The 12325-nt window shown below is 57.8% G+C and overlaps 1 protein-coding gene across 1 annotated transcript; it reads right to left on the minus strand.

Moving 5' to 3' along the window:
* Positions 1-123: 123 nt before the first annotated feature.
* ERFL (ETS repressor factor like) lies at positions 124-4891 on the minus strand. The gene is made up of 5 exons (XM_056797017.1): positions 4828-4891; positions 2632-2866; positions 2045-2228; positions 1717-1846; positions 124-1625 (listed from the first exon to the last, which is right to left on the minus strand). Exons 1-5 carry the CDS (start codon positions 4889-4891, stop codon positions 1174-1176), a joined length of 1065 nt encoding a protein of 354 aa, XP_056652995.1. The 3' UTR covers positions 124-1173.
* Positions 4892-12325: the final 7434 nt, after the last annotated feature.

Below are 12325 nucleotides of genomic sequence, written 5' to 3' on the forward strand. Positions count from 1 at the left end.
GCTTCCTGCCAGTGGGGCCTCCGTTTTCTCATCTGGGGAATGGGGATAACACCACCGGCACTACCTAAGGGAGCCCCGGGGCCTTCAGCCGGTCTCTCCTCCCCTTCCGTCTCAGGATCAATACTGTGTGTGTGGGGGGGTCGTCAGTGACTTGGCCGGGGTCACCCAGCCACAAGTGCCTGGCTCCGGACCTGGCCCTGTCCTCGGAGTCCTCTCGCTGCCCGCTGGGGTTGAGTCTCCAGCCAAGCCCCTTCCGTCAACCCTGAAGAAAGTGCTCTGGAGCCCTTCTGGAGCTGTCCCGGGTCCTGTCCGCGCCCCCCCAACACGTGACTCAGTTTGCCCGTTGTTTTTTCTCCTTTTTTATTTTTGTAATAAACTTCCGGAGCGGGGGGGCGGGCGGATTTATTGCTCTGAGCCCCCTGGCCCGGGGTGGGGTGGGCACGAAGGAGCTCCTCCTTCAGACACAAGCACATGACCACTAGGCTGGGGCGGGGCTCACAAACACGTGGGTGGGGCCGGGGTGACACCATATTGCACTTTGGAAGGGGGCGGGTACAGCTGGGGACTCCTGGGGCTGGGGCTGGGGCAGGGGGAGGCTTGTGCACGAGAACCGGAAGAGGTCGTCTCGGACCCGGCCCCGCCGGGCACCTGGGGAGCAGGCCCTCGGCCCTCGTGACGACGAAGCCTGCGTCCGCTGCGCCCGGGGGAAGGACGGGCTCCGGGGGGCGGGGAGAAGGGTACCGAGCGGCCCGCTGGTCTGGGGGAGGCTGCCCTGTGTCCTCTCCTCCGGGGGGCCGGCCGTGTAGGAAGGGCTTCTCGGAGCCAGCTCGGACCCCGGCGCTGTGAGTCTGGTCATTGCAGAGGAGACAAGCCAGGGAGGGGAAGGGATGGCCCCGCGTCCCCTGCCCGTCCCGGGCTGGGCTGTGGGCGCGAGAGCAGCTTGGAGAGGAGAGACGGACCCTTCTGGCCTGGCAGGGAGGGAAGCCCGGCCCCTCTGCCTGGGGAGGAAGGGCGAGATGTGGGGGCGGCTCGCTGGGGCACGGAAGGGACCAGCCGTACCTTCCTTGCCCTGGGGCGGAGCGGGGAGGTGAGCTTGGAGGGGGAGGTGGGGGAAGAGACCCTGGCCCCCGGGGGAGGGAGGCAGGATTCCCGGCGCCCTAGTCCCCTGTCCCCTCAGCTCCCGGGCCCGCCTCGGCCCCCCTGGCCCTCGGGGGGGCCCGGAGCGCCGTCGTCACCCTCACTGTCCGAGCTGCAGCCGCTGACGTCGGTCACCTCCAGCTCCGAGTCGCTTTCCTCCTTGGGCCCCAGAGAGGGAACCTCGGGGACCCCTGTCCCCGGCAGGGCCAGACGGGCACCCGGGGCCAGGCTTGCCCTCTGGGATCCGGGCCCGTCTCCCGTGGGGCCTGCCAGGAGTGGGGCTGTGGCAGGGCCTCCTCCCCCCGGCCCCGCGGGCAGCTGGCCCAAGGATCCCGCTAGGGGGTTGGGGTAGAAATGCGGGGGGTACAGAGAGGCGGGCAGCTTGGGGAAGGGGCTCGCCAAGTAGGGGTTAAAGTTCCAGGGGTACTCGGGGAAGGTGCGGCCGTAGGGGCTCAGGAGGGCCGGGGGTTTCGAGTAGCCAGCAGTACCTGGGGGGAGTAGAATGGAGAGCGAGGTCAGGGGGGCCTCCACCCCTCGAAGACGCCCCTGTCCCTCCCTCCCCCCTCCCCAGAGTCTCACCAGAGCCCAGGAAGGGAAATGGCCCGTCCAGCCGGAGCTTGTCCGTGTCGGGGGCAGAGAGGTGTTGGGCAAACAGAGGGGTCCTACTTCCGGGGTCCAAGCGCGGGGTGGAGAACAGGCTCTGTAACGTCTAGGGGTGATGCAGGAGAAGGGAGGTCCAGGCTTTCCCCTTCCTGCCTCAAGGACCCAGGCGTCCAGAATCCCCCGCCCCCCCCCCAGTTTTCCCATGAGCCCCTTCGCCTCCTTGGGGACACTCCCCCAGCAGGTACTTGCCTTCCCTGCCCTAGAAGCCCAGCTTTAACTCGGGGCTCAGGGGAGGTTGGCTCACCTCGGGAGTGAGGGGAGGCCCATCGGGCCCCGCAGCGCCTCCAAAGGGGCCGGGGGCCAGCAGCAGGGGGGCTGTGGCCATGTCCAGCAGCGGGTAGTTGACCAGCACGACTTTGCTGAAGTTGAACTTGTAGGTGAACCTCTTGCCTTTGGTCTTGTGAAGGATGCGCTTGTTGTAGTAGTAGCTGCAGGGGGGATGAGGGGGGGCCCAGGGAGTCAGCCCCATGCCTCCCAGGAGGATGTCACTCAGGCCAATGCCCTCGTTTTTACAGATGAGGAAACTGAGGCCAAGGGAGCTCTAGGGTCACACAGCTAGCGAGGGGTTTAGCAAAAGGAGAATATTCTGGACTGGGGCTAGATCTGGGTGTAAGAAGCACCCTCCTTCCCCAGTGAGAAGTCCTAAAGCCCCCTCTTCCCAGGGAGCCGGGTGTCTGCACCTCTCCATCCTCCAGCCTGCCTAGAGCCTTGGCACCCTTGCCCCGTTAGGGACCCAGCCATTGTGAATCCTCTCCTGCTTCTGCACCGGCCCCCTGGGGACTCCGGCTGTTCCCCCATCCTTCCTGGCAGGGCCCCTGGCCCCTGGCTCACCGCAGGGCCCGGCTCAGCTTGTCGTAGTTCATGTGGGGTTTGCACTTGCGGATCCCCCACAGGCGGGCCACCTCATCGGGGTCCTTGATGACAAACTCGCCGTAGTCCCCCTGCCACGCAATGACACCCTGGTACTCTTCCTTTTGGAGCAGCTCCAGGATGAAGTGCCACAGCTGGATCTGCCGGGAGCCAGGCGAAGACTCGGGCTTGTAGGCCCAGTCGGGGAAGGCGAAGCCTGGGGGGAGGAAGGCAGAAGTCAGGGCAGAGGAGGCAGCTGGGTGGCTCAGTGGATGGAGAACCAGGCCCAGAGATGGGAGGTCCTGAGTTCAAATCTTCCTAGCTGGGTGACCCTGGGCAAGTCCCTTCACCCCCATTGCCCAGCCCTTACAGTTCTTCTGCCTCAGAACTAAAACACAGTATTGATTCTAGGGCAGAGGCATCCTGACTCTCCAGCCTCTTCTTACTTGGGCCCCCAACATCTTTCCAGTTGAAGACTCAGGAGTCCTGATCCCCCCACCCTCTTTCTACTTGGGATCCCCCAGCCTCCTCTCCTCTGAAGTCCCACAGGCTGTCTCCGAGGGGGTGCCTCAGTGTCTCGGGGCCAAGGGTTGCCAGTACTTGCTCTCACTTCCCACCTGGGGCCCAAAGCCAAGGACACTTTTGATCCCAGAAGCCACCTTCAGGGGCTTTGCATCCCCCCAGCTCGGGGTCTCTTAGGCTCTTGGGGTCCCCCCCCATCTCCCAGATAGCCTGGCCTCTTCTCAAAACCCATCACCATCTACTGGTGGGAGAAAGGCAGCCTCGAGGGCTGTGCAGGCAATCCTGGGCCTCTCTGTCCCCCAGTCCTGGCCGCCCAAGTCCAGAGAGACAGACACCCCAGGGATGCAAGCACCTGTCACCCTCACAGGTATGGCCCAGGGGTGCTCCTCAGAGGAAATGCCCCCATAACCTTCCCCCGGCTCTCTGACAAAGTCCCTTGCCCACCCCCTCACATTTCAAGGGAGCCAAGGACCAGGGGCAGGGTGTGGGTGAGTTGGGTCACACTTCGTTTCCCTGGACCCAAGTGTCCCAGCACATGAATGAGCGGCCCCCGGGGCCATGTTCCTATGGACAGTGCTGAGATCTGTCTACACACAGCTTCTTCCCCTCAGAATGATTATGGGAGTGAAAGGGCATCTCAGGAAAAGACGGGCAAAGGAAACCTTCTTAATGGCCAGCTTTGGCCCCCTCCCACCCCCGCTGTTCAGCTCCCCATCTCCCATTCCCCACTGGCCACTTGCCAATTCTCCAGGCTTGTCCTCCCTGGACCATGCCTCCATCTCCCAAGCAATCTCCTCCTCTCCACTCCACACCCATCCTCCGTGATGGTCTGCTTCCTCCATGTTCTGGAAGCCAACCCCCCCCCTTCCTGCCACCTTCCAAACCTTGGGGTGACTGGAGGAAGCTTTCCATTTGGGAGAGAAGACAGAGTGGAGAGACAGACAGAAACCAACAGAGATGGGAATTTGGGAGAGACGCATGGAGGAATTGGGAAAGAGACAGGAATTAGGAGAGACAGAGATGGAGGAATTAGGAGAGACACAAAGATAGAAATTAGGAGAGAGGAACTGGAAGAGACAGATGGGAGAATTGGGAGAGAGCAACAGGAATGGGAGAGACACAGAGATGGAGGAATTAGAAGAGACACAAAGATAGAAATTAGGAGAGAAAGAGGAATTGGGAGAGACAGATGGAAGAATTGGGAGAGAGACAGGAACTGGGAGAGACAGAGATGGGGGATTAGGAGAGACACAGACAGAAATTAGGAGATTGAAAGAGGAATTAGGAGAGACAGGAATGGGAGAGACAGATGGAGGAATTGGAAAGAAACAGAGGAACTGGGAGAGACAGAGATGGGGAAATTAGGAGAGATAAAGAGGAATTGGGAGAGAGACAGGAAATGGGAGAGACACAGATGGAGGAATTAGGAGAGAAGACAGAGAGAAATTGGAAGAAAGAGGAATTGGGAGAGACAGAGATGGAGGAATTGGGGGGGAGATATCAAAACCACGGTGGAGTAGAGAATGAGTGAATGACAGAGACGAAACAACGACAGAGATGGCAGAGACACCTCTAGTGAGAGCCAGAGATGCGGCAATGTAGGGGAGAGAAAAGGGAAGGCGGACAGCGGCGCTTGGGGAGGGCCGGGAGAGTTACCCGGAGTCCAGAGTGCGGGCACCGGCGGAGTGAAGAGCAGGTCCGAGACGCAGTTACAGTCCATGTTGGGAGCGCTGCGGAGAGGCCGGGAAGCCAGAGATGCGGAGGGAGACAGAAAAGGAGAGACAGAGACAGAGAGAGAAGGGGGTGAGGCGAGGGGGCCCATGGGCCCAGGGGTCCTTTCCCCACCCTCTCTGGCCACTGTGCCGAGACTCCCCCAATCTTCTCCGACTTCTCTCGTTCCTGCCTGGGGCTCCTACATCCCCAGCCCTCTCCCTCCCACCTCTCAAGGCCCCAGACTCTGGCTTTCGGTGTCTCGCCCTGCCGGCTCTCCCCCAGCTTCCCTCCTTCCCCATTGCTGAAACCACAGCTCCCCTCACATCCTCCGTCTGCTCTGGGCTCAGGAAGCCCCGTCTGGCTCAGGCTCTCTCTCTCTCTCTCTGCCGTTGCTTCTGGCTCTGGATGTCTCTCTCTCTGTGTCTCTGTCTCTATGTCTGTCTCTGGATATAACTGTCTCTGTCTTTCTCTGGCTCTGAGTCTCGCTCCTCTGGGGCTGTCATGACTGCTTCTTTCACTGTCTTCTAAGTCTCTGTGTTGATTACTACCTTCATCCTCCTCCCCCACCCCCCAACTAGTGCAAACACAGACACCTCCACAGGCACATCACACGCACACGTACACACCAGGTTCTCACAGACACCCCACACCTAGAGATACACCTCAGCCAGCCTTACAAAAGTACCCCACCTGCTATTTCTATCTTCCATGCTACCTACGGCTCCCCTTCCCTCATCTTTCCCTCTAGCTTCCATCTCCTCGTCTCCCTAGTACTCCCCACTTACCCCAGATCTCTTCCTATAGCCCCCCCCCATTTCTCCATCTCTCTGGATTTCCCTCTGCTACCCCCACCTCTGTCATCTTCCTCCATCTCTCCCACCTCATGTCTCTGCAAACGGCTATCCAGGACCCAGGTTTACCTATCTTCCCCCCCCCCCCCTTCCTCTACTATCCAGCTTTCCATTTCTCTCCCCCATCTCCCTTCATCTTCCCATCTCTATTTTTTTGCATCTGTTCCCAATCTCCCTTCTCCCTTCATTTTATCTCCACCTTTTTCTCCCTCTTTCCCTCCTCTCTTCTGTCTCTCCTCTAGCTCTCTCCATCTCTTCTTCATCTCTTCCCCACCTCTCTTCCCTCTCCTGCATCTCTCCCTCCTCTCTTCCCATCTCATTTTTCTCTCCATCTCTCCCAGTCTCTCCTCCAGTCCTCCCTCATCTTTCCCCATCTCTCATCTCTCTCCATCTCTCCCAGTCTCTCCTCTAGCCCTTCCCATTTCTCCCTCATCTTTCTCTATTTCTCATCTCTCCCCATCTCTTCCCCCCGGTCCCCCATCTCTTTCTATATCTCCCTTAACTCCCTCATTTCCCCATCTCACATCTCTTCCCCATATCTCCCCCTTTCATTTCTCCTCCATCTCTTGTCCACTTCTCCCCCGTCTTTCCTTCATCTCTCCCCATCTCTCTAGCTTTCCCCCATCTCTCTCCTTGTCCCCCCCTCTAACCCCCCGGCTCCCCCTCCCTGGGCCAGCTCATTTCCGTGTTGGTTTTGATTTCTCTTCCCGACGCTTTCAACTCCCCGCCGCCTCCTCCGGACACGTTATAACGAGGAGCCGGGGGACCGCCCGCCCGCTCCCTCCCAAGCCCTCCCCCCGCTGCTGCCAACCCTCAGTTTCCCCCTCCCTTGTCTCTCTGCCTCAGTCTCTGTCTCTGCCTCTCTTTGTTTCTTCTTCTCTGCCTCTCTCGTTGCTGGCTTGCTTCTTTTTAAGGCCTGCCTCTGTGTGCTTGTGTCTCCATTTCTCTCCGTCTCTGCTTCTCCTGGTGCTCTCGCTGTCTCTCTCAGTGGCCTCTCCCTTCTTTGGGGCTGCCTCTGGCTCTCTTTTTCTGCCTCGCCATCTCTATTCTTTCCCCCCTTAGCTCTTTCTGTGTCTGTTTCCCCATTTCCTTCCCTCCCTTCTTTTCGCCAGGTCTGTGTGTCTGTCTGTCTCTGGGCATCTGGCCATCTTGGTAGAGTTCGTGTGGCTTTATCTCCCTGCCCATCTCTGCCAGCGTGCCATCTCTCTCCATCTCTAGGGCTCCTTGGTGGGCATTTCTCGCCTTCCCTCTCCCCTCTGAGCCTCTCGCCTGCTTCTCTTTCTGTCTCTGTCTCCCCCTCCATGTCTCTCTGTCTCTCCGCTGGGCTCCCTGGGTCTGTCTCTGTCTCTGCCAGCTACTCCCACCCCCAACCTCTCGCTTTGATCTCCCTCCCGCCCCCGGCTCCCCTCCAGCCCCATTGATTCCCGATCGACCCAGAGGAGCAGGAAGGAGCCTGGGGCAGCCCAGCATAGCCCAGACGGAGGGTCCAGCCAGGATGGGGCAAAGAGCTGGGATGGAAGAGCAGGGGCGAAGCTGGCAGTCTCTGGGGCTCCCCCTCCCCCCAGCTCCCAGCCTCTGCCTCGGTCATCCCGGCCTCCGAGGCTCTCTGGGTCTCTGGCTCGGCTTCTCCTCCTCCCCCTCCTCCAGTCCGGGGCTGAGACTCCCACTTTCTCCTTTCCTCACTCACACAGGGATGGGGGCTTCGGGCAAGTTTTAATTTTTAATTTTATTTTGCTTCCTCTGCCCCCCCCCCCCCCCGCCTGGCCCCACAGCCCCCAGCACAGAGAGGTGCGTGTGTGCACAGATTGGACACACACAGAGAAACACCCCGCTCCCCGTCACACACTCACACACTCACACACACTCACAAGGTGTGCCGGCGCCCATCTCTGTTCCTGCCCAGACCCACAGCCTGCCGCTGCGCAGTGTCTAATTGTGGGTGCCCCCACCCCTCTGCCTCTGTGTCCCCTGCTTCCCCCTTCCCCTCGAGCTGGGATTTAACCAGTTGTTTTGATTCCTTAAAGCTCCCGCAGCTGCCTCTGGAGCTGCCTCGGGCCTGGCTCCCTCCTCCCCACCCTTCGCGGCCCTCGGACCCCTCCCTCTCGCCTTCCCTCCTCCCTCCCCCTCCTCCCCGGGACACTGTCTGCACAAGTGGAATGAAAATTGATTTTTTTTTTTAAATTTCATATCGTCTCCGGGCTCAGTCTAAGAAGGAGGCACCGAGACATGGCCCAGGCCCCCGAGCCACACACTCACCCACAGATCCCTCGCACACACACCTCCCGCCCGGGCCCACATGTGAGCCAGTGAGGTGTGCTCACACCCATTTCTGTGCCCCCCCCCCAGACGTGCCACTCCCCCCAAATGAAAAGCCCCCCCACCTGGCCAGACACGCTTAGTTACTCATTCAACAAACACAGCCGGGCCAGGGGCACAATCCTGCCCAGATACACACAGGGGTCTACACGGGCACCCAGGCCCCCCATCTCCCCGGATTCTGCAGCCACTGCCCGCCACCCTTTCCTGGCTTTCAGTGTCTGTCTGTCTGTCTCACGCACACACTGCAGATAAAGACATTCACTTCTGCGGGAAAGAGAGCTGGGGTGGTGGGAGGCTCAGGTGGGGTTCGGCCATGGAGTGTCCAGGGTTTGGCTCTGAAAGAGCCACTAATCAGACAGAGGAGAGGAGCAAGAAGAACCCCGGCTCCTTCCACCTGGTCCCTTCTCCCTCGGGGGCTCTGTCTGTCTGTTTGTCTGTCTGGATCTCTCTGTCTCTCTCCTGGTGTCTCTGGGCTGAGTGGGCCATTGGGGGAGGGGGGGATGGAAGGGAGGGGAGTGTCTCCCGGGAGGTGGGAGCCGCAGTGCCACGCGCCCCGCCTACCAAGCAGAGCTCCAGATAGGGGGCTGGAGATCTGGGAGCTCTGACCCATCTGGTCTCCTTCTGCCTCAGCCAGGCAACCCCAGAGCTGGAGGAAGAGACAGCAAGCCAGAGACAGAGTCAGGGAGAGAAAAGGAGCAGGTCTGACAATGGGGGGGGGGCAGAGAGTGAGAGAGAGAGAGACAGTGAGAGGGAGAGTGACAGACAGGGAGGGAGAGAAAGGGAGAGAGATAGAGAGAGTGAGAGAGGACAGGAAAAGGGAGGGAGAGAGGAGAGGGAAAGAGGGAGGGAGAGAGAGAAGGAGAGAGATATAGACAGTGAGAGAGAGATGGAGAGAGAGAGGAGAGGGAGAGAAAGGGAGAGAGAGACAGAGAGGGAGAGAGGACAGGAAAAGGGAGGGAGAGAGAAGGAGAGGGAAAGAGGGAGGGAGAGAGAGAAGGAGAGAGATATAGACAGAGAGAGAGACGGAGAGAGAGAGGAGAGGGAGAGAGAGAGAGGGAGAGAGGACAGGAAAAGGGAGGGAGAGAGAAGGAGAGAGATAGTGAGAGAGAGATGGAGGAGAGAGGAAAGGGAGAGAGAGAGAGAAGGACAGGAAAAGGGAGGGCGAGAGAGAGGAGGGAGGGAGGGAGAGAGATAGACAGTGAAAGAGAGATGGAAGGAGAGAGGAAGGGAGAGAAGAGACAGTGAGAAAGAGAGAGAAGTACAGTAAGAGGGAGGGAGAGAGAGGGAAGGAGCGAGGGAGAGACAGTGAGAGAGAAGGAGAGAGAGGGAGGTAGGGACAGAGACAGAGACAGTGAGAGAGAAGGAGAGGGAGGGAGAGAGAATGAGAGAGACAGAGGAGAGGGAGGAGAGAGAGAGAGAAGGAATAAGGGAGGTGATGGGCAAACAGAGAACGAGAGACCCAGCCCTACTGAGAGAGAGATCATGAGATGAAGAATGAGAGACTGGTGATCCCTAGGACTGCAGAGAGCACAGAGAAACATTGACCAGAGAGAGATTGAGGCAAATCAGGGTGTAGGGGGACCAAGAGTGAAGACTAAAAAGACTGAGAAAGAGACTGAGCCCCAGAGGTGAGCTAGTGATGGAGAGACCTGGAGTCAGAGAGAGAGGGATGGGGAGTGGGGGTGGGGGTGGTAACAAACATCGACCTCAAGAGAGAAGGAGAATCAGGAAGAAACATGAAGTATAGACAGTGTGGACAGACAGGCAGACAGACTGATCTATCAGAAGAAGCCAGAAATGAAGAGAAAGAGAATGGCAGAGATGTGGAAAATTGAGGGATTAAGGGTCGAGGAAGAGCAAGTGGCTGAGAGAAAATAAGAGAGGCAGAGATGGACATGAAGGGGGTGGCGGGGAAGAGCATCCAGTAGCAGTAAGTAGGAAGGCCAATGCTTGGCGACAGCAAAGAGATAATTTGTTAATTCATCACCATGATATCCCATCTCCGACTCTTAATTAGTCAAGTAAGGTCTGTCCCCCTGAAGGGGAAAGGAGAGAACCTGGCATTGCTAGGGCCCAACCCCACAGACTAAGGGAAAACTGAATGTCCAGGGGGGGCTAGGAGAGCCGAGTGCTTTAACCAGTATCTATTCCCGTCTTCATTTTCCCCTCTGCCATAACCCCGGCCATCTCCAGCACTGTCTTCGTGCCCATCTCCACCCCTAACGCCACCATCATAATTTCGATCCCTGTCTTCATCCCATCCCTAACCTTACCACCATCGCTTTTCCCATCCTAATCATAGCCCCAACCTCAATTGCAATGGCATTCCCAACCTTAGCTCCATCCTTCTCTGAGATGCCATTGTAATCCTTCTCCCTATTCCAGTAGAACGGGGCCAGAGAGAGAGAGAGAGAGAGCAGCAGAGACATCATAAGATTTTCGAGCTGGCCGAGACCTTAAGCTTCACGTCCTCTGAACCCCTTGAGAAAGAGGGATGGAGGACTGAGGGATGCCAAAGGACAGAGAAGGGTAGCTATGTTTAGGGGACAAGAATGGTGGAACAGAGGGAGCTGGGACAGAAAGTGAGAGGAAAGGGACAGGAGGCAGTGGGAGAGGGTTGAGGACAGAGGGATAGGGAATGAAGAAAGGAATGAGGGTCGGAGATGTGGAAGAAGGGAAAGGGGGATAGGAGGAGGGAGAAACAAGATGAGCAGGCAGAGGGATCATAAGACTCATTGGAATTTTAGAACTGGAAAGCACTTTAGTAGAGGTCATTCAGTGGAATCGTGTGAAGTGAGAGAATGAAAGAAGGCCAAGTATGAGACAGAAACAGGGGAAAGAGACCTTGGAAACAAATATTGAAACCAGACCAGAGGAATGAGAGCACCAAAGGATAGGAGGACAGAAGACTGATGGTCCTTTGGGATAGAGCAAAAGACTGGAAAAGGGATGAAGAAGTTAAAGGCCCAGGGTGAAAAATGGGAATGGAGGAGAAATTGTTGAAGGGCAAAGGAATGAGGCCTAAAGAACAGGGCAGAGGACAGAATAGAGAGGTGGAAGACAAAGATGGGTGGATAGAGAAATGAAGGGACAGAGTGATAGAGTGGCAGAAACATGGGAGTGAGGGAAAAAATGAGGACGGGGAAGAATTCCTTTCAGAGATAGGAGGATAGAAGGATGGGGACAGAGAGATGAGGATGAAAGATTAAAGGACAGAAAAATGGGAAGAGATGGATGAAGAGCATAGAACCAGAATTCTGAAGGATAGAAAAATAAAAGGGTAGGGGACAGAGTTAAAGAATTTTGGACAGAAGGAAGGGAATTTAAGGTTAAGGTGACAGAGGGAAGAGAAGAAAAGGAGGGAGGGACAGCAGGAGAGGAAAAGACTGGGGAAAGAGAAGGAAGGATCTAGAGAGCAAGCAAAAGATGGTGACAAGAATGGAGGGGCAGAGAGATGGTGGACCGAGGAAAAATGGGAAGATGTTTAAGGGACCCAAGATAGGAACCTCAAGATGGGAGGAATGGAAGAGACAAAGGGATGAAGAGACAAATGTCTAAGGGAGAGGAACAGAGTATGGAGAAATGGAGGAGTATGGCTATGTTCAGGTAGAAGGATGGGGGCCAGAAAGATAGGGGTCAGAGGAAAGGCACTTTCTAGTGATGAGGGCTGGGGGAGGGGGAACAGAGAAAGGGAATGGGAGATAGAAGGATGGGAACCAGAGATGAAGGCTAGAGGAACAAGAACAGGATGAGGAGCAGAAGGATGGGAGGCAGGAGGTAGAGAAGGGCCAGAGATCAGGACATGGAGGTCCCCAGGACAGAAGCGTCCAGACCAGTGGGCCTGGACAGGGCCAGGGACTGGGGGGCGGAGGGTGCAGGACTAAGGCGGCCCGGGTGGGCGGCCGGGCGGGGGAGGTGCTAATTCAGCGCCATCGATCAGGCGGGATGAGGCCATAAATTATTGTGACAAGATGCAATCCCGGGCCCAGCGCCTCTGCCGCCGCCGATCGATCCCCTAGCCCGGGCCCCGCCGCTGCCACTGCTGCCGCCGCCGCCCCCGCCCAGGGGCCCTCCCAGGGGCGCCCAGGGAAGCCCCGCCCCCAACTCGGAGACCCCGCCCTTGGTCTCGGAGCCCCTGAGCCCAGGTCAGGTATATGCCTCCTCAGAGACCCCCCTTTCCTCCTCTTCAGACCCCCAGACTTTCTCCTCAGAGACCCCTTTCCCCAGGTCAAAGAACACCCTCGTTTTCAGACTCCTTCCCCAGCTCAGAC

Source organism: Monodelphis domestica, chromosome 4, assembly GCF_027887165.1.
Source record: "Monodelphis domestica isolate mMonDom1 chromosome 4, mMonDom1.pri, whole genome shotgun sequence".
Taxonomy (NCBI): Eukaryota; Metazoa; Chordata; class Mammalia; order Didelphimorphia; family Didelphidae; genus Monodelphis; species Monodelphis domestica.